At 41.2% G+C, this 23,007-nt stretch overlaps 1 protein-coding gene across 1 annotated transcript; it reads right to left on the bottom strand.

Annotated features, from left to right (window-relative positions):
* Positions 1-359: 359 nt before the first annotated feature.
* Positions 360-20,856, bottom strand: fpgs (folylpolyglutamate synthase). The gene is made up of 15 exons (XM_080018184.1): positions 20,812-20,856; positions 19,558-19,686; positions 19,354-19,407; positions 19,060-19,124; positions 18,198-18,312; positions 17,849-17,926; positions 17,001-17,062; positions 9,727-9,829; positions 9,433-9,510; positions 9,133-9,280; positions 8,731-8,814; positions 5,455-5,605; positions 3,879-3,954; positions 3,169-3,235; positions 360-2,913 (listed from the first exon to the last, which is right to left on the bottom strand). Exons 1-15 carry the CDS (start codon positions 20,821-20,823, stop codon positions 2,540-2,542), a joined length of 1,596 nt encoding a protein of 531 aa, XP_079874310.1. The 5' UTR covers positions 20,824-20,856; the 3' UTR covers positions 360-2,539.
* Positions 20,857-23,007: the final 2,151 nt, after the last annotated feature.

The following is a 23,007-nucleotide window of genomic DNA, read 5'->3' as shown; positions in this document are numbered from 1 at the left end:
CTGAATGTATGTGATTATTGACACCTTCCTCATTTAAATTGGCAACATGCCTGTTTTCCCAGTCAATAGTGTGTAAATTAGAAACTAATGAATAAAAGAAATGAACGCAAGGAAGTGTACACACACACACACACACAATGAAGAATAGTCCCATACGGTCCCAGAATGACCTCTTCATGAAAGCTAAGAATCACTTCCAAGATTGACTATGTACAGTATGTAACTTGCAGCCTTATGAAGCAGCAATCAGCTCTTAACTCTGGCACAATTGCTCTTTTTGACGATGGGCAGTTTTGTTGGATATTATCATATTCCGAAGCACCAAAGTGCGAGGCACATTAAACAAGTGTTTAGTTAAAGTACAGGTAATTTATTTTTCATAATTGTATACAATGTTAGGATCTTATTTTCTGCAGTTGTACATAGTAGGAGCCTACATATTTTATAGACCGAACATACCTTGCAAAAAACATAAAAAATGTGCACATGCACAATATGTACAGTCGACAAAATACAATTATTTGCAACAATTTCTCCTGTGACGCTGCTGCTCCGACACTCCGCCTACAATATACTGTATTAAAAAAAATCAAGCACACTAAGGAAAAATAACTCTAGGTATGACAAGTAGCGATGTTTTTGAAGGCTACATCACCCAGGATGGGTTTTACACACCAAACTTATACTGTAAGTTAAGGTCACAAATGTGTGAAGGATATGCGTGAAATTTATTTTGTACATTAAGACTTACAAGTGCTGCTTTTGTCACAAGAATGCAGGGTGAACTGTGGACGGCTGGGCCCACCAGTGAAGCCTGTTAGGCCTCTGTTCATTCACCTACCTGACAGACAATGTGATAAAAAAAAAAGGTAACTTGCGAGACAGGTTTTTGCGGAAAGTTAAAAGAAAAAGAAAAAAAAAACAAAAAAAAAAACATAAAAAAAGCAACATACATACATACATACATCCAATAACACACAGGATGTGATGTTTAATCTTTTGTGCGGAGAATTTGATTCAAATAATTAATATACCTATATTGATTGTTTCACAAGTCTATTTGCATTCATTTTAACAAAGTCATTATTTCTTATAGATATCAGGGACCGATAACTTAGAAAGTGCACTGTTTCAATTTTGTAATAATAATAATAATCCATATTCACAGTGCAAATTGTAATTTAGTAGTGTTTAGGAGAAAATAAACACTTGTCGCTATTATATGCAATCCTTTAAAACACTAGATACAAACACTAATTCAGTGTAGGTTGTCATATCATCTCATCTTATATGTGTGATAGTCCTATGTGATGAACATGTGGCACATTTTCCAATGTACAAAATATAAAGTACGAACTGTCCAAAACGCTCCCATACGGTAAAAAGCCTGTAAAAAAAAAAAAAAAAAAAAAAAAACTTGAAAGCTTTTAACCAAAACAAATGCATTATTCATCATGTACATTTGGCTGTAGTTTACTGTATAATGCTCCTGTTCAACAGTCCAACAGCATCAATACCTTTTCATTATGGCCACTGGCTGATTACTTCTGTCCGGCTCAACACTACTGAAGTTCACTAGATTTCCAGTTGTTGATTTTATGTTATATTGGGAGCTTAATAATGGACGCAATAGGTTTATGTAAACAGGTGTGGACTCAAGTATAGACGCAAGACCAACCATTTTCATAAGGCACCGAGCACAGGCCAGTAATGCCATCACCGTAAGAACGCTGGCAGCTCAAATTAAACATTAGTTTTGCCAATTTTTGCAACCCAAGCCTAATTAAAATGTTGGTTCCAACCATTTTAAACCGTTCATAACACAACCTCGTTGAACACTTCTCTAATGGGGGCGGATGATTGAACCTTAAAAACACGTGTTAAACCTTTTTCAAAAACAGTAAACTCACGATTGTAATCTCATGTCGGTGTATTTTTGAACATATTTTAAATATCAATGGAGAATAAATAACATCACATTTTATTTAAAAATACTTTTTGCTAATGCCACAGTGCATCGAAAGCACAACATTGGCTACAGTAGGAAGAGACAGATGTAGATACTGAAGCTGATTTGCAGGAGTGAAAAATAGTCAACAAAGCCCTGTAAAAACCTGGGTATAACATAACGACTGACTACTTGTGAGTTTCCAGTTTTCAAAAAGGATATTCAACATGTATTTCAAGGTTTTACCCATTGGGCTGCATTTAAAAACACATTAAAGCTGCAGCAGAGTGAGAGAGAGAGAGTTTCTCAACATTTAACTATACCGTGAGGTTGTGCTACTAACAGCCATAAACGATGGGAACCGACATAAAAAAAAAGGGCAAATCGATCCATCAAGGTTTTCTGGGTTGATCCCCAACAACCAAGTCAACCATCGCCTTAAGGAGTATTCAAAACATTTCAGCCCTACAGGGACTATTCTGCAGCTCCGCATGATGAGACTGGGCATACATCGAGACAAACCGATTTCAGCCATCAATTTAACCGTTTAAACAGCGCACAAACCATTCGACTTTCCTAGGTATGGTCCATCTACTTGGCAGAGGAAGGGTCGAGGTGTTTGAGCACCCCTCCAACCAGGTGGAGGCTTCCCGTGGTGAGGACGTGAATCTCTTTTACCTCGCGGAGTAGCGACGCTTTGTCTGTAACGGTGGGTTTAACAGGGAGGACCCTTTGAGCCGCGCCTGCCAGAACAGGGTCCCTTCCCTGGGCGATCCACTGCAGGGCGCTGAGGATGCAGGGGAAGACCAGCGTTTCTGTCCTGTGCTCGGGTACGAGGGGCAGGCCGTCATGTATGAGGATCTCGGTGTCCGCTTTCTTCCCTGAGTTGTACAGGCGCCAGCTCCTCTCGTTGTCCAAACAGCGGGTCAGCATGTTCTCCACCGACACATTGAAATTCTGCTGGTCTGAGAGGTGCGTGCCAGAGGAAGCGTTGGAATAAAATTGTGATTAATTAAATTGTTACAATAACCAATTCTACAAGAATTATATCAAAAACACTTTGTCTTGAATCAGATGTTCATCTAAATGATCGATTTTAATGAATAATGTTTGTCTTTATGACCCAAAAATCACCCAAGAGCATAGCAATGTCTCGGTTTAGTCATGGCTTCCCAAATAATTGGACTACATCAAATTTATACACACTATTGTTATCTCACCTGCATTACATGATGAAATGGCTTCAGTGATATTAGGGCAGAACAGGGCAAAGTCAAAATGACATGGCTGAAATAGGAACATAGAAAGAACGTTATGCATGTAAGTGAGTGTCCACGGGTATGGACAGACAGCAAGTGAACAGTAAGTTGTTGAAGTTGATGTGGAAGCAGGACTTTGAGAAGGGCCAAATTGTGATGGCTTGAATACCGGGGTCTGAGCATCTCCAAAATAGCAACTCTTGTGAGGTGTTCCTAGTATGCAGTGGTGGTTAGGACCTACCAAAAGTGTTCCAAGGAAGGAAAACAGGTGAACCGGCGACAGGGTCATGGGCGCCCAAGGCTCATGGGCGCCCAAGGCTCATTGATGCGCGTGGGGAGTGAAGTCTAGCCCATCTGGTCCGATCCCATGGAAGAGCTACTCAAACACGAATTGCTGAACAAGTTCATGCTGGCTATGATAGAAAGGTGTCAGAACACACAGTGCATCACAACTTGGGACATATGGGGCTGTGTAGCTGCATACCAGTCAGAGTGCCCTGCTTCCAACACATCAACTTCAAGAATTGACTGTTCACTTGCTGCCTGATATATCCCACCCCTTGACAGGTGCCATTGGAACAAAATGATCAATGTTATTCACTGCACTTGTCAGTGGTTTTAATGTTGTGGCTGATCAGTGTATACATACACATACATACACTCAATCATACCTCAAGTAGTTTGAGCATGGCTGCAGAGTCCCGTTCTCCTGTAGCGTTGAACAGCAACACTCTGGCAACAGATCCACTATGCAACAGCAATTGAAAAGTGGCAAAAAAATCCAAAATGTTTTAATTCCAAGTGCAACCCAATTTTACCCAAAAGTTTACAGTACAACTATATGTTGTTCCTTTTTACTCTGAATGGTTTTTGCTTGAAATATTTTGTTTTGCTATGAGACTTTTGTTCCCATTTTTTTTTTCTCCTTATAAAGCAATAAAACAAGTTCTCGTACATATCAGCTGTACAAAATGTGTTTGGTTATTCTTGTATCCATTATGATTCCGTAGTATTTGTACAGATGTCATAACCCCATTACTCAATTGTTACTTTTGATATTTGGAAGATGGAAGTGCCATCTTCTGGAACAGCTAAATAACACATTTTAAATCCTGCAATGCATAAAAATGTGTTAAAATAAAGAATACATTATGAACTACTATACACCAGACCCTTTTACTCGTCTCTCTCATGAGGATCTCTATTCCCCTTTATTATTAAAATGTTTTTCTAACTTTATTAATGTTGCCTACTCCTATAGAAGCTTTAGCTTAAGTTGGTTTCACTACTGTCAACTTCTTATTCTCAGTCACTTTGGACCTTAGCGTATTCTAAATTACGTAATGAAGAAAGGGTGTAATTAGAAGAAAATACAAAAAGCAGGTGCACAATTCTAAAACAATTGGCCTGGACTTAAAGCCTGTGTATGGACAAGGATATATTATTAATATACTAATTATACTGAAAATAAATCAATTCACATACATACATGTTTACTATTTCCTATCCAAATTGATTACATTATGAAGGCCTTATTTTCCCCAATGCTGTCCAGATTTTGTGCTCTTTGATTAAAAAAAAAAAAAGGAAATAAATTAATTAAATTATACAAGAACATAGTTTAGTAGTTTTAGTAAAATAACAGTTTCACCAAGATAATCAGTGCAACTTTTGATGGAGGGGGCGTGGATATAAATCATAGAACCTCTGAAGAAGAAAACACCCCAAAAAAGGCTACACAAACTAAAACAAAGATTCAAGAGGTTTATTTGTCACATACATATAGATAATTTCATACATATATGCAGTGAAATGTCTTTTCAACGCACCCCAGAACATATCTGCTATTACAACAAATTTTAAAGAATATTTGGAATTGGAATTTCATGGTTAAAGTAAAACACTACCTAGAGGTTATCTTGATATGGCCCTGACCAAAATGTTTTTGAAAAGGACCTCAATGGTCTGAACATTGCGAACCACAAAATGGCTTCAGTTGAAAAAAGTCAAAATAGCTATATATTCTAGTTTTACAAGTGCCGCCATGAGATAATCAACGATAGCTTTCTATCAGCCATGACCTGAGGCATCAGAAAATGTAAAAAAAAAAAAATGGAAAAAAAAAGGGTACTGACAATCTGGACAAAGCTGAACATAGTGAACAGAATGAATCAACCAAAATAATGAGTATTATTACACCTTATTTTTATTTATTTTAATTTTTTTTTAAAGGAGCGAGTCACTCACCTTGCATTTCTTTCACACCGAGCAGCAGAGTCCATAAACCAGTTTACACAGGCCTGCATGCTGCGTGTTGTGTGAGCGCCATCCAAGAAGTAGGTGACTGCTCCGTGTTTCAAAGTCTGGGTTCTTCCAGGCCACACGGTGTCCGCCAGCCCTGGTAACAAAAAGACAGCCAGGTTAAGACAATGACGAAGATGGCCAAGTCAATTCCTCAGCCTAGGTACACTATAGTCTTTTTTTTTTTTTTTAATACCGATGCATTGGGCATTTCATATTTTAGTCAGAAGTATGTTTTTGAGCCCACAAAAATGCAAAAACAACTGAACTCAAAGAAGAGTGTAAGCTATATGGTATAGTACATGAAGTTACCCAGAGTTTGAATATTTTAATCCATGTGAGCGAAAGCCAAAGCCCATTGATCTGGTTTATAAGTCTGGTTCGGTCTACAACTACTCTTCTTCATGGTCCTGGTGCTATACCACAAAGCAAGATGATGGCGTTCGAGGGGTTAAACAACCTCTCAGTAATATCTTCTTCACTCCTATTGACTATGATAGCAGGGGTTCCCGAATGTTGTCGATCAACATACTTTGACGGCCACTGAGATTTCAAGCTCTCAAATAGGTGGTCTGGGTTAGGGTACCCTAACTTAGAACTGCAGTATGGATTATTTAACTAAAATCTTAAATACTTATAACCATCTTCCCTTTGATTGTGTACTCTTACACTACTTGACCCCCCACAGAAGAAGTGCCTACGCATTGAAAGCAAAAATGAGGGGAGGACATCGAGGGTCTGACACATTGCATCACGGACAATATCAACTTCTGCGTGGAGAACACTGTACCCACCAAGAGGGTTGTGTATGTTTCCAAAAACAAGCCTTGGATTACTAGTCACCTAAAGGCCCTCTTCAATGACAAGAAGATGGCCATACCCAAGTTCTCCACCGGCTTCCTGTCTACAAGCACCAACTCCAGCATCCATGCAATTAAAAAAAAAAAAAAAAAAACTTTACATGAAAACTTATCGATCCACTTTTCTTTTTTTATAAGTACGAGTCTCAACATGCAGGCTGCAGCAGACATGCGCAGTGGAGGCTCATGAGGAAGTTCCTTATGAGGGGTGTCACGATTCTCCAAATCCACGATTCAACTTTCGATTTTAAGGTCACGATCCGATTTAAACATATTTTTTCCAGCACTGACGGCTATTCCATTGTAAGACTATCGAATCTTAATTTGTACGAAAAACACTTGTTTCTCAACAATTAACTTTTATCAAATAATCTCTTCAACTTGAACTTATTTGAATAATAACAATTAAAAGTATTTTAACACCTAGACAGTTAAGCGCTTTATCAAAACTAGACTCTAAAATAAAAAATAAGTTATTACACTACTTTTAATTTACTCACGAAAATAAGCACAGAATAACAAATGCTATTTTTGCCAGAGGGGGTCGCTGGTAGTAAAAGGCAAATTTCCACCTGTGTCTTGTCTTCTCCATGTACATGCAATCAACTCTCACCCTCTGCCTCTGCGTGCCCGCCATATTGGAGATCGAGATCCGCTGGTGGGCAGGTGCATTGTGGGATGTGGCACAGCAGACCCCTCGCGGAGCACACCGCAGCTCGCCCAAATCAAAACCAAATTTCCACCCCCCAGCGCACACTGCATTTATTTAGCAGCGGATCTTGCCCGCCCCAATATGACGACCATGTCGGACAATATTACCCACAGAAATATGGGGAGAATGGCGAACCTGCTTGTGATTTTCTGGTGAAGTTCGAAATTGAACGCCCATTTCGATTAATTTTCAATTTTGAATCAGAATCGTGACATCCCATTCCTTATATAGAGAAATTGAGCAGTGGTTTATTCCAATTAGCAGTTTCACAGACGTGCCTGTCAATTTAGAATGGTTCCGATTTATCACCATACACACGTTTAAGAAGAAATGTGGCTGGTACGCACGCGTCATGAATCCGGTGGTGACTTTGTGTATCCGGTGGTGACTTTGTGTATCCGGTGGTGACTTTGTGTATCCGGTGGTGACTTTGTGTATCCAGCGCGTTTACATGCACTTGAATGGGCCGATCACAATCCGGTTAAAGCAATATTTAGAATAATGCAACTGTCTTGTAAACACCTTACCCGGATTATCTTAATTGAGTGAAACGCATAATAGGCACAAGCACGCCCCAATTAACAGACCTTGATTTCTCCTCAATCATTGGATTTATTGTGGCATGTACACACCTTAACACAAATATGATCTGTGTATCCAAACTGCGCATAAACTCACTGTTAAGTAAGAACATTTCCACGCACAGTCGTGAATTAGGCCCATTCAGTGCGTTTAGATGCACTATTTACCAAGATTAAGCAAAATATTTTTGCATTTAAGGTGTTTACATGCATTTGGAATACTGTGATTACTGAAAAACTTGAGTTTACATGGCGAGTGGCGTAGTCGGGTTATTGAGGGGAAGTACTTGCTCTACCATATGGGAATAACCTCTGGCTGCCATCCTCTGAAATACTTTCCAGAATATGTCCCAATTTCGGTTCATGCACCTATCCAAATATCTCACTTTATTTAGCTCCCTCATCAAACTCAAGGTAACGCGCCTGTTTACCAGCGGTTGCCATGGAATCCGTTTATTTATCTGCCCAAAAACCCTTTCTAGGTCAAATCCATGTAGTGGAATTCCTGGGTTTTGTTCATGTGCAGTTTGGATACGCTGATCATATCCAGCCTAAGGTGTTTACATACCATAATAAAACTGATGATCGAGGAGAAATTCATGTCTGTTAATCAGGTCGTGCTTGTGCCTATTTCGTGTTTAACTCAAAGATAAGCTGGCAATTTTGCCGGATTTTTGAATATTTGCAATATTGGCAATATTTCCTCAACCTGATTGTGACTTGTGTGTGCTTATTCAAGTGCATGTGAGCACACTGATTGACTCCCTCTCTGTGCCTCAGTTCCACTCTGCTGGTAAATAAATGTCCGTCAAACAATATTCTTAAAAACAACTTGTTGGTAGCAAAAGCACTAAATGGTTTCGGGTTAAGTCTGGCTAGGCCTCAGCGTTAACCGATAGCAGTGCACTGCTTATTATTGATTTAATTATCTTTTTTTTTCCGAAAAGCATCACCTTTGCCAGCATGCTGTTTTTCCTTACAATATAGTATCTTTTTTTACCCCTTCTCAATTGAAACAAAATTGTCATCTTAACAATTGTGTGTGTTTGCATGCAAGTCCATCATTCACCTTTAGCCATGATGAGGCTCGGCTTGAAGTTTGGGGCCGGGGAGACTCCTGAACAATCTTGTTGTGTAGAAGGAAATGTTATGTCTGTTGGAGGAGAAGACCTTGGTAAACCAGGCTTGGGTCACTCATGGCACCTAAGCATATAGGAAGTTCAGCTGTAGCTTGAGTTAAGCAATGATCTCTTGATCAATCAAGAATATTCTTGATCAAGAATAAACCATTGTTAGTCCAATTATTTCAATGGAATATATGGTCATTTAGAAACACAACCCTCTAAAACATACCTGTTTGTCTACATTATAGGTAATATAAGCAATACTAGAAACATCAAATTGGAGGGATATAATGGCAGTTTTACTATACTAAAATTTAAGGTGTAAAAGAGAACCCACTATATCATACCTGGTAGACATCTTCTCTGTAGCCAGGTGTGACTCAGCTGCAGAGCAAGAGAGGCGTTGGAGTGCTGATGTTGTCCAGCAAGGCCCAAACGTAGTGGCCCACTGTCTACCTGATACTCCTCCAGCTCTGGACACACCCACAGAGGACACTGGAAGAGATAACCATTTAGCTGGCATGGGGAGCTCGCGCACGTAGTGATTTTTTCATCATGTGTAAAGATTTACTTTCAGAATGAATCAAGTATTTCTTAGTATGTCTAAAAAAAGAAAAATGCATATGCTTTTTCACTCGGATAATTACCATTATCTCTCTGGCCCTCTCTTTTAGGACGGCCATGGGGCCTTCTGGCTGCTTGACAGTGAAGGCAGGAACCCCTGGCTGAAAAAGAAAGAAAAAAAGAAAAAATAAAGTACTTCAATAATCCGAGCAGTTTCACAGTATAATATACAAGATGTATACAAGATGATCTCAGTATACAGGGCTGTAGACACAAAGAGGTTGAGCAAAAATCATGTTTTTACAATGTTCAATGATAGTGATATTTAAACAAACTGAAGACAACCTGCCAGAACTGACTGTTTTGTACAGACACACCTTGAAGATGCCACCCTTTTGCCAAGATATCTTTTCAATGGTGTCTCCCAGGATTTGAGTGTGGTCAATACCCAGAGATGAGATACCGCACACCCACGGTTTCCTTTTAAAAAGGACAGCCACAGAGGAACAGGAGAAAAAGAATAAATGTGACATGTTAAAAAAAAAAAAAAAAAAGTGATGTTAGAATATGATATGCTGCCATTTCAACTAGCGACTCAAGCCATCCATCCAGTTTAAAAGTATTTCTTGCCAAGTGAGAGTGGTCAATCTATAAGTGTTTGACTTAAAGCCCAATTTGAACCAGAATGTTGGCAATTTTGGCAGCACAAAAAAAAGTAGCGTGAGGTCAAGAACATAAAGCAGTTAGTCACTTTCCATATTAACCTGGCCAATTGTGAACAAGTTGAAATGATGAGCACACCACTGAAAAATGTGTTAACCACCCAGCCAAAAGTATATAAAATTGGTGTGGCAGGTGAGGGGGCGTGGTTAAGCCAGGGTTTGCACACATTTGCGTACATGTGCATGTTTGGCCAGCGAGCCTTTTCGTTGTGTATTTATAATAAAAAGTTCAAAGTGTTTTATTTGTCAAGTGTACAGTACAACGCAGGGTCATTCGGTACAATGAAATTCTTGGGGCATGACAGACAACAACTGCATAGTGGGCATAAAAATATGAAATAAGGTAAATATAAGGAGGAAATATTTTTTTTTAATTTTTTTTTAATAAAATAAGAGTTGAATATAAAAAAAGTAAGAGTTGATGTTACAAATACGGGCAAGAGGTTGCAGTGTATGTACATAAAATTAAAATAATAAAAAATAATCCCAAAACGAAAACTAAAAAAATTGGAACATTGTAGCAGTTGTAACAAACAGAAATAGGTCAGTCTATTGCACAAGATACATATAAAGAAAAAGTGAAGGAGTGCCGGTGGATATGTACATGTAGTTGTGGTGATGTAAATTTAATTTACATAGTTGACTACAGATGTTGCAAGTTGAGAAGCCTGATGGCCTGAGGGTAAAAACTGTTGGTGAGTCTGGTAGTCCGTGCCCGGATTCTCCGGAAACGTTTACCAGAGGGCAGTAGCGTGAACAGTCCGTAGCCTGGGTGGCTGTAATCCTTTATGATTTTCCGTGCTTTCCTAAGGCATCGTTGTGCGGTAGATGCCTTGGACGGAGAGGAGGTGGCAACCAATGATGCGCTCTGCTGTCTTCACCACCGTCTGGAGCACCTTGCGATCAGCAGCAGAGCAGCTGCCATGCTGTGATGCAGCCAGTGAGAATGCTCTCAATGGTGCATTGGTAGAAGTTGGTGAGAGTCCTGACAGACATGGCCAAACTTCTTGAGTCTCCGCAGGAAGAATAGACGCTTTTGGGCAGTTTGGCTGCAGCTCTCCATCAACTACTTCCAAACAGAAGTTTCTGTCACTGCTGCAGCATGCCTCCCCGACAGTACTCTCACGGTATTTGTATGGGCATTTTATCTCGATGCAATCGCTTCCGCAGCAAGTAAACTGCACTATGCGGTCTGGCGATGCCCCAACCTGAGGAAAATTTGCATTTATGATGAAGCCACAATGACTCATCTCTGAGTCACAGTGATGTTTCTCAGTCTGCACTCTACCGTGTCCTCCCAGTCTCCCCATTTTATCTTCACCATGCAGTAGCAGTACATTTGTTCGTAGCACTGCTGTTGGGGTAACAAGCTGTTTTCACTGTAGACAGTACGGGCTTGTCCAAGTCAGACACAAAGGGTGAATGCATATTTGACGCAGTTATCTTTCCAGTGTGAAAGTGATGGCAAGATGAGGATTTGTGCTGCTTTCTGGTCTGTCTTTCAACGAAGTGCGCCCGCGCAGGTGAAATGTTTACCTTAGTGCCAAGGTTTTGAAGTGCAGGCGCAAGACAGACAATTCACTGCCATCCATTTTCTCATCAGGTAGACAACGTGGCGAATCTGGTGCTAAGAACAGCTGCACTGGGTCCTCAAAGGCATCACAATAACATGGCAAATTTGACAGAAAAGCTTTTGGCGACTTTCTGCAGTTGTGCAAGATGTGAAGCCCACTGCTACTGTGTAACAATGTCCAACTTACAGGTGTTTGTAAAAGCCTTTAGAGCAGGCATGCTCCGAACCTCACCATCCAGGAGTCTATTAAGAGACTCTACTTTTTCTTTCGAAGAGGTGAAGTCTATTCTGTGTCCTGCCTTTGCTCCCACCTTCATGATATTTCTTGGTATCATCCAGTATGCAGGTTGGCCAGTCACTGTTATTGTCTCCCTGCATCTGACTACCGCCTCCAACTGGAACAGCTTAGCTACAACTTGTGTGCATGTCTCCGGTCCTCTGCTGACCCAGAGCCACGGGATCGGCACCAAGACTTGGCATGATTTCACGGTCTACCTGAAGACGCCTTTAATTCGGGGTGTTTATTCCCAAAACAGCGTTTTACCCCAAACTCCAGGCTGTTAGCTTAGCTTAATTCACCAGTAATACACCACTAATACTAATACTTGCTTAACTCTAGTGTTTGAGGAAGCCATGCCAAGTATGGGGTCATAATTTTGGCCCACCCAAAAAATCCGGACCACAAAAAACAGTTTAACAGTCCAACTCTACAATTCAGTAATTACTTTCTAACATGTACACTACTCACAAAAAGTTAGGGATATTTGGCTTTCGGGTGAAATTTATAGAAAATGTAAAAGTTCACGTTACAATGATATTATATCATGAAAGTAGGGCATTTAAGTAGAAGCATGCAATGGTCTCAAACATCTCAAACAATTTATTGAAACAAAAGCCAACAACAGTGGTGGGTATACCACAACAAAAAATGTCAATATCTTTAACTTGTCATGTGCCCTTGAGCATCAATTACAGCTTGACAACCACGTCTCATGCTGTTCACAAGTTGACTTATTGTCTGCTGAGGCCTGGCACCCCACTCTTCTTGAAGGGCGGCCCTTAGGTCAATGAGGTTCTGGGGTACAGAGTTACGAGCTGCTACACGGCGACTCAGCTGATCCCAGAGGTTTTCTATGGGATTCAGGTCTGGAGAAAGTGCAGGCCACTCCATTTGAGGTGCCCCAGTCTCCAGCAGCCGTTCCCTAATGATGCGACCTCGATGAGCTGGAGCATTGTCGTCAATGAAGATGAAATGAGGCCTGTGTTGTTCATGCAGGGGCACAATGTCTGGATAAATGATGTTATTCAGGTAGTATGGGCTTGTCACTGTACCATTCACAAAGTGTAGGGCAGTTCTGCATTGACTAGACACACCTGCCCACACTGTAACACCACCACCACCAAAGGCTCGTCTGGTGACAACAGTGGCTGATGCATAGCGCTCTCCTTGACGTCTCCAACATCGTTGGCAGCCATCATATCTGCTCAACGTGAATTGAATTTCATCAGAGAACAGCACTGAGGCCCATTGGTCTCTCATCCAATAAATGCTCCCTGGCCCGTGCAAGACGATGATGCCTGTGCCTGGTGGTGTGGTCGGGTACCCTTGCAGGTCGTCGAGCACGCAGACCACGCTGATGTAAACGGTTTTGAATGATCTGACGTGGCACTTGGTGCCTCTCACCTCCCTTAAATGTGCCTGGAGTTGAGTGGTATTCATCATCTGGTTCCGCAGGGCACTGTTCACAATGACGCGGTCATCAGTGTGGGATGTGGCCAAAGGACGTCCACTTCTATGCCTTTCTGTGACTCTTCCAGACTCTCCGTATCTCTGTTGCAACTGGCTGATGACACTCTGTGACACTCTAAGCTCAGTGGCCACTTCCCTCTAAGAACATCCTGTTTGAAGCCGCAAAGGCGAGGTCGTGTTGAGCAATTGTTAGGTGTCGTCTTGGTCTCATGATTTCAAAATGTGAACAGCATGATGAAGAGGACTGTTTAAATACCAATTCTAATTGAACCAGGAAATGTATTGGTCGATTCATGGATAAAACAATTGTTGTGAATTTTGCCGTTCAGCTCCTTGTTAGAGAACAGCAAGTTGTGCAAAAAGTATTGAAACATTGAACAGTTGGACATGTGCATTCAAAAGTTTAGAGAAGGTCAAATTAAGTTCACCTGTAAAGCTTATAGTGCATTTTAGGTTCATCCTGAAATTTCCCCTGAAAGCCCAATATCCCTTACTTTTTGTGAGTAGTGTATAATGTGTTTAGAAACATTTTACTGAATTCACTTTACAGGGACTTCAAATAAATGAATGTATAATTATCAGTTATATATGACTGTTAGGTTGCAAACCTAAAAGAGGATGCAAATCAAAAAGTCTTGGTTTGTTTAAAGACTAAATACAAAATGATGCGCTGAAATACACAAGTGGTTAAACCAAAATTCGAAATTTGCAGCTTGCCGTTGAGCTCCACAGAGAATGCCAGTGGTGTCCAAACTATGGCCCACTGTGGCATACGGAGGAGCTGCTTGATCTTAGCAGTCTAAAGGCCAATGGGTAAGGACATTTTTGAAGCAGCGTCAGATGCAACTGACAAGATGGGACAAGCTGTGTGGAGTTACAACGGATGAGGCTCCAGCAATGACAGGCGAGCGCAAAGGAATTGCCTCTATGGTGTGCACCAAGGTGCAAGACTGTGCAGGTGAGGCTGTTAAAATGCACCAAAAAAGCCCTCTGTGCCAAGACAGTCCAGCTTGGCGATGTGATGAACACTGTTGTGAAAACTGTCAACATAATTCGAGCACGAGGGCCCAACCACAGAGAATTTCAAGCTTTCCTATCTGATGTCGATGCTGCCATTTCTGTTGCTGTGGTTGTTTCTGTTGTGATATTACAGTTAGAGGATCATAAGAAGAGTGTGTTTGCGGAGAGAGAGAGTCAAAAGGATCTCTCTCCCAAGGTCTGATTGAAAACTTGACCCGTAACTTAGGGTCGTTAATTAAAGGACCGTGACTGGATTAAGATGAGATGGTGCACACAGTTGAAATTTCCGTTTCCGGTGCTACCACTTCCGGTTCCGGTGAAGTCTTTGCTGTGCTTTACTTCGTTGAGATGGTACACACTGTTGACTCAATACAGATGAGGAGATTTCTGGTTCCGGGGAGAGCTACCACTTCCGGTCCCGGTGACGTCTTCGGTTGTACGCTGTTGCTGTTTTTGTTGCTGCTGTTGTCTGCTGCTGGTATTGTCACTGCTGGTGTTGTCGTTGCTGGTTCTGCTGGTGTTGTCGTTGCTGCTGCTAACCTTATACCTAAACTTAACTCTCGCTTACCTTATACCTCAACTTAATGTAACCTTATACCTCGACTTAACCATCTCTAACCTGAGTGACCTTTCCAGTTCCGGTGAGAGCTACCACTTCCAGTTCCAGTTCCGGTGACGCCTGTGCGTGTACGCTGCTGCCGTTGTTGTTGTTTTTGTGGCTGTTGTTGCTGCTGTTGTTGCCACTGTGGTTAGAGTTGCTTTTATTGTTGTTTTTGTTGTTGCTGTTGTTTCAGGGGCATTCTTTTGTAATGACCGGCTGACAACTACGTTCTCTTTCTTTTTGTATTTCTTTGTAAAGCGCATTGTGTTGCCCTGGTATGACATGCGCTCTATAAATGAAGTGTGACTTGACTTGGACTTGACTTGAATACAGGGACATACTCTGCCATTCTGATATGCGCTGGCTAGGTCGCAGCTATGTGCTGCAGCGGTTTTATTCCCTGAAATTAGAAATCAACATCAGCTTCTCTCCCTTCCTGACTTCTCCCTGAGCTTGGAAAAGGCTTCCTCTGAGTTTCCTCCGATGAGACACCACGCAAAAACAATGATGAGTCTGTTCGGCCCAACATACATATGTGAGCAAACATTTTCTCTGTTAACTCTGAACAAAAGCAAATTGAGAACCAAAATGACCGAAAACCATCTCTGTGATGTCCTTTGCATCTCAACCACCAAACTTACTCCTGACCTGCCAGCCATCCTTCAGCCCAAAGCGTAGCATCACTGCTCTCACTGAGTGCAACACTGTTCCCATTATAGGTGAGTTAAAAAATATATTCATGTGTTAATAAGCCCAATTGCTTAATAAATTCAGTCAATTATAGTTGAGAACATTTTCCTAACAAACAGTTGATGTGTTAACAAGCCCAGTAACTTATTTGCATAACAAGCTTGAAATATTCCCATCCCCTTTTCCCCTTATTTGTCCCCCTTTATACAGGGCTGTGATGTGGGAATCACCATCCTGACTAAGAAGCAATCTGAGGCTGCTGTTTTGAGAATGTGCTGCCAACCATTTTTGTAACAAAATAAATGAAAATTCATTAATGGAAAGCTGTAATGTAGACTGTTTTTTTTCTTCGAGCATATTCAATTATCAAGCATAATTTACCTACATTTGATTGATTTTGCTAACTTTATTACACTAGAGGTGAGGCGATATACCTCATCTCTAGTGAGTGGCCCAGCACTTTGTATATTTTTCTGTATGTGGCCCTCAGTGAAAAAAGTTTGGAAACCCCTGGGTTAGAGTATTATGACTTAAATGATTTGTTAACAGGTACTCCTCACATAATGGCTGAGTTCCATTCCTAGGACCAGGTCGTTTAGCGAATTGGTCGATAAGCGAGGACCCCTGTTATTTCACGGTAAGGGGGCGTGGCCATTGCGAACGCTAGTGTAGTGAATACTGACAGACTGCGGGAAAGAGACTGAGCACGGTGATGAGATGTATACAGTATATATAGTGTATATAATAATAATAACAATAATAGTATATAAAGGGTGATGCGCAATGAGATGCTTGACGCTGAGACGCCGTGCATGCAGCACGCACACTGCAGTATTCTAGGCAGCGCACAATACAGACTGGTCAGAGAGCTGGTCGTAAATCAGAACGGTCGTTAAACAGGTAGGTCGTTAAGTACCTTGGAGTCTAAATATTAAGACTCTTACTTATTAGGACTGCTGTTATATTAGGCCCATTAGTAGTATTAGCCTTATTACAACTGTTATAATGGACTCCTGTTATCATTGTATGCCACTTTTCAACTGTTCTCAATATTGGACAAATCTTTATCTCCATCTTGACTGCACTGTTTATGCTGCTATAATGCCTGAATTTCTCTCCAGGGATTAATTGTGTTATCTTAATATAATATAGGATAAGAGAAAAAAAAAAAAAAAGCTAAAAACTTTCTTCAGTCTACACAGGTTGATTATGCACGTATATTTGCATATACTTACATTTGAGGAACATTGAGTTTTGTGAACGGCTGCGCCTCTAAAACAAACCAATAATCTTACCTTATGATGTTGGTGCAGTCGTAGGCCCCACCTATTCCAACCTCAACCACCGCCAAGTCCACCTAAAAATCACAATTAGAAAAAAAAAAAAAAGTTATTTTAAACACCCAATCTGGATGTACTTCCGCTAGCCCCAAGTGCATTATCATACTGTGTGCCTGTGTCCATTTCAAAAGTTCAAACACGACCAAAAGTATATATGTCATTAAATTATTTATGAAAACGAAAAATGCATAGAGCGATTGTCCCACTCTTTGACTACAGAGCGAGATTTCCGTCCACTCGACTCGTTCAGCTCCAGACATAACTCCTACCCCGTGTTTCTTATTATAGCACTCCACGTTACTAACCAACTAGTACAACATAATCGTTGTCAGCTCTGTATCACTCAAATCCTATTGATGCTTTCAACACAATGTACTTTTCAAAAATCCAGTTAGCCATGGCAGGCAAAATTTGTAGAATAAAAATGTAAAATTGTAAAATAAATAAATTCAGCATTTATTGACTCTTAGCTATTGCTTTGATAATTATTGCTTTCCCATTTCTTCAACCAAAAATGTTTTTTACTAAAAGTCACTTGTAAGAACCTTGTTATATAAAGTAAACTAGAGTCAAAACGTGTCACTATACCATTGTATTCATAAATGGGCATACATCTAGTAATAACTTTTGCATTTTGAAGACCTCACACAAAAACATACAACGCTGGAGTATTTTGGTCCACATGCCACTAAAATGTATGCTGCAAATAACAGCTAAATGGAATTGAGCCGCTTATTTTGTGGGCAGCGAGACATGAGTCCTCACTAATTCATTTTAAAAAGGCAACAGAACCACAAACCTACCTTCTCTTGTAGGAACACATGGAAGGCCAGAATGGTAAGAAAACGGAAGTAAGCCGGCATATTCCCACCATGGGCATCCTACAGGGATCGAAGACATAACTGTTAAAGTGGTATCACATCAAGAAAATTGAGTCAGTAAATTAAGAACACGTCCAAAGTATTTAAGCAGTCACGGGGAACAAGTGACCAGAATTCCAAAACCACGTGTCTGATTAAAATCATATGAGGCACAAGCTCAAAATTGATTTGGACTTGAGTGAGTCCCCCTTAATTAACTTGTAGAACAAGGCACTACATAACCCGAGGGAATCAGAAATTAGGATTTTTTTTTTATTTCATTATGACCTACCTTTGTTTCATCCAGCCTTCCATAAACCTGCCAGAAATATTTAGCAAAAAGCTCTTTTCTTATTGGCTGTCCATTGATGCGAATCCTCTCCCTTACTTGTACCAAATGTGGAGAACTGCAGGTAAAGAAACAATTACCGTCAACCGTAGGTAATTCGAGAAGTACACCACTGCAATAAAATGATAAATTAAGGCTCTGGTCATACCAGAAACTGACTCCTTTGCAAAGTAGGCGGTACTGGAACTAAAGCCTAATGGCTGGTGAACTTAAGATACCTATCTTACTTCTGCTTCACACCTCAATGCAAACCACGTTGTGTTCATTTTGTGTAACAATACATTTTTTGACAGCACAAAATTGTATAAAATAGGATGATTTGGTACAGCTGGAAATAATAGCTTGTTCAATTACTTACACAATAATAACTTCACTTAACGTGTCAAAGTGCATCATGGTCATTGCCGTTCCCCCTAGATGATACTCACTTGTTGCATCTAATGTTGGTATAGTTTTGCAAAACTACATTTAGTTAAAGGGTCACGTTTAAGTGCATATTTCTCAGCATCAATGATAAACATGAAACAAACACTTAGTTGGGCAGTAGATAATTGCCCAATGACAGGAACTTCTAGATTCCTTTCTGTGGGATTAAGATTCCTCCAGACAGAAAATGATAATGATGATATCTTTGTCAAAGCCATGACACTGGAGAATACTTCAAATGTCAGGATGAAGGCTAAATATTCTGATGATTAAAAAATTAATAATAAAAACAAAAAACATTGGATCCCTAAAACACTGGATAATTAACAAAAAACAAAAAAAGTATCTCGCTATTGCATTACGGGAGTTTACGTCATACCTGTAAAATCCTGTACGAAAGCCATAACTTCGCAGAATTCGTTCAGTGAAAGCGCATGTTGACCCCTGAATAAAAAAAAATAAAGAAAAATGTTACTAAATCGAATTGAATAATAATATTTTGTTGACCCAATAAATAAATCAAGTATCACAATAATGTCCCAATGATATTACATTTACCTCCCATAAAAACAATCATTGCATAAGATTACGCTTGTTATGGTTTTCACAGTCAGGGGCTGGACAAATAGTTAATGAGTCATGCAATAACAGTCAAGGTGTCCAATACGCTCACCTTGCCCTTTGTTCCGGTCACATGAATGATATTGAGATGGTCCAGATCCTCAACCTTGGGAACGTATAGAGTCAAATTATGCTTTACAATTTACAAGTTAAATGGTGACTTTTAAAAACACACTCACTGCATACTATGCAGAAATGATTGTTCATCTCAAGATCTCAATAATTCACAAAAGTGCTTTGCCCAACCCAGACTTGCCATCAAACCGGCTCGTTCCAGGAAGCCCCTCATCGCCTGTAGCTGAAGTTGAGGGTTACCCCGCTCTCGTCGCACTTGCTCCAGGGCACTGGCATTGGTCTGAAGGGTGTTAAGGGTGCAAATTGCATCCTGTTTGGGAGGGGTTAGACAGACAAAAACAAAAAAAAAAAAAAACTTTACATTCTCAACCTCCATACTACAACAACGTGCAGGCAGCCACGTTGCGTCAGTATAACAGTGTTCATTGGATGAATAATTTGATTGACAACAAACAATACATAAATATAGATATATAAAAATAAAAAACTAACAGAACAGTCATGTAAACAGGCAGAAATGGGACAACTCCATTTCGACCTAGCAATGTTGAACCCGAAAACACCATTTCTAGTCTTCATTGAGAAACGCGTGTAAATGTACCAAACTTGGATACTGACCGAGAGTAACCTTATTGTCGGGCCACGTGTTGGACTTTTATATGCACATCATCGACTAGCATTAGCTACCGTAGTGTACAGTTCACAGCGAGCAGTTTTAACATTTACTTTTTAAAAGTTACTAGTACTTGTATTTTACTTACTATTTCAACAGTTACTAGTATCTATTTTAGTTTTACAAGTCAACATGTATTGGGTACTAGTAATTATTTATTAAATAGTAGTAACTATTCCAATTGTGACTAGTAACTACCGCAATTTTACTAGTCGCAATTTGGACAATTTTGTCATAGAATCCTATGGGGCTCCGTGTTGGAGATATCAAATCTTTGCCTCCAACTAGTATGTATTACGCATTTTTTTTTTTTTTTAACCCCAGAAATTACTCGACAAAACAGCTTGTTGATAGTTAAATGTCACTCGTAAAAATAGCAACGGTACTAGGAATAACAGGAAAGGGCACTAAGTACGAGAATGCGTGCTGATGTAACGTACAGACGACGTGACTAGTGAAAACCAAAACCGCTGGAATGGCAACCGGTGACTACCGTACGGGACCACACGCTACGTTATGGAGGTGGGGTTCCATCGCTGGGACACTTGCTAAATTGAACCAACACACACACACACACACACACACACACACACACACACACACACACACACACACACACACACACACACACAGCTATCAAACGACGAGTAACGGCGCTGAACGCTTGGCAAATTGGTCAGCTAGCTGGCGAGCACGTTCGCCAGCTTCCACGAAACAGCACAACTCCAAACACTTGTTTTAACGGTTTGACAGCGACTCCACCTGGTACTCCATTCCGGGAAGCTGGGGCGCAGCCTTGGTGCTGGAGTACCGAAATGGCAACGCTGCCAGCTCGGGCGTCCAGTCCCGGTGGTGCCGGCGCAGCGCGGTGAGTACGGCGCCCCGCTGCAACACGCGGGAGAGCCACACCATCGTGCTATGGAGGCGCTTGGCGGCGAAGGAAGCTGCGGCCAAATTTGGTCGATTCCTGTCGCGGGCGGGCGTGCGCGCCTGCGTGGCTGCGCGGCGTCGCTCGTCACGTCGCCCCGCCCCCACGTGCTCGGCTCACAGCTGCTCGGCCCAGTGTCGTCCAATCGCAGAGCCGGCGGCTCCAGGCCCCTTCCGGTTTCCGCGCACGCATGCGCGCCGGGGGGGGGCCCCGCCAACGTGGTTCAAATCATAGTCCTCTTTTCTGTGCCTGCGTCGTCTTGTGCCCGCACCCGAGGGTGGGTTGTATGTGTGGGCCTCCCCGCGCTCCCGGGGACCTGGGCGATGCGCCTCGGGGCTGGGCGCAGGGGGGGTGGCTCCACGGCCTCTCTGGGGGCCCGGGGGTCTTCTGTGGCCGCAGGGCAGGGCGCTCGGGGCTTTCCTGCAGCTGTAGGGTGTCTACAGGGCTGCGGTGCTTCGGGGCCCTTTCCGCTGCTTGAAGGCGCCGCGACGTAATACCGACCTTCTACACCAGAACCGATGGGGATAAGTCATGTACACTCACCGGTGGACATCTTACACACACACACACACATACAGGCCGTCCCATCACAGGCACACGCCACCACACCTGCTTGGAGTGCACCCCAGCACCCTCCTGGTTGCATCCCTCTCCTTTCCTCTCTCATTTACTGCCATAACTATGACAGGAAGAGGCCACGTGACCAGTTGTAGTTCCGGTTTTCCTGGACCTAATTAACTGTTTGTCTATAAATGTTTGTCAACCAATATTTATGTTTTTGTGTAAATGTTTTATGTTTTATAAAAGAATGTTCTATGTTTATTTGTCTCGCCTGTGGTGATTCTCCCCCTCTTGGAGTAGTGATCAGTTGTTTATAGACCCAAACATGATAAATAGTTCTCCAAAGAGGGGGGTTGGTGGTGGCTCTTAAAAAATAGAGTAGAGTGGATCGGACTCACCAGACATCAGTAGTGAAATCCTCTTTTCACTCCTGATGTCTGGTGAGTCCAATCCACTCTACTAACATGAATGACTGTCACTCTGCTTTACAAATTCCTGTAATAATAAACCATAGATCGAAATCACATAACTTCCCTGTGACATACAGTCAGACATATCAGTCCCCCACAAAGCCATGCACCTCGAACAATAAAGATATCTTTATTAGACGTCAGGTCACTAACTAATAAGTCCATTTTGGTGAATGACCTTATAAGTCACCATAACCTGGATTTCACTCGACTGACTGAGACCTGGCTGGAAGAGAAATGGCACAGTTGCACTCATTGAGACCGCACCTTCAAATTTCAAATTCATCCAAACCACTAGAGCTGATAAGAGAGGTGATGGAATAGCTGCTGTTTTCTCTTATATTTATAGCTGCAAGGAAACCCCCCCTATGGGGAATTCAAGTCTTTTGGACACCTTGCTATATCTGTAAACTGCAGCGCTCCGATTTTAATCATTACTATCTATTGGCCACCAAAATCTAAATGTGGCTTTTTGATGAATTCTCTGAGCTACTGTCCAAGGTCTCCACTGATTATGATTGTAAATGATCTCTGGTGATTTTAATATTCATGTTAACAAACAGACCGAGATGCTTAACACTTCATTAGCCTATTGGAGGCATTTGACCTCACTCAGCATGATTCTGGACCCACCCACAATAAGGGGCATACTCCAGACTAAGTAATTTCAAAAAGATCTTAATATCACTGAACGCTGTGTCATGGATGTTGCTATTTCAGATCACTGTTGCATATTTTTTGATGTGTCGCCTTTTCCTGTACAACCGAGGGGTACCCAAACAATTAAAAAATTTATCATTAATAATAATACCATCGAAACCTGAAAAGAACTGTAAATGAGTTACTCTCGTTCATGACATCATCAACTGAGGATCCTGTGAATAACTTCAACTCCAAAATACAAAATATCATTGATAACAATGTACCTGTTAAAACTAAAAACATAGAAAAACAAAAAGCCCCCTGGAGAAACGGAGCGGTTGTTAGGCAGCTTAGGAG

Source organism: Zeus faber (genome assembly GCF_960531495.2).
Source record: "Zeus faber genome assembly, chromosome: 17".
NCBI lineage: Eukaryota > Metazoa > Chordata > Actinopteri > Zeiformes > Zeidae > Zeus > Zeus faber.
Note: the sequence above shows the minus strand (reverse complement) of the source record. Positions and strands in the feature narration are given on the sequence as shown.

Bases quoted from the DNA above. Each gene is read 5' to 3' on its own strand.
- fpgs (XM_080018184.1), bottom strand. The intron at 19,408-19,557 runs GCAAGTCTGGGT...TACGTTCCCAAG, and splicing joins TGGAACGAGCCGGTTTGATG to GTTGAGGATCTGGACCATCT. The intron at 9,830-17,000 runs GTAAGATTATTG...CCTTTTTAAAAG, and splicing joins GACTGCACCAACATCATAAG to GAAACCGTGGGTGTGCGGTA.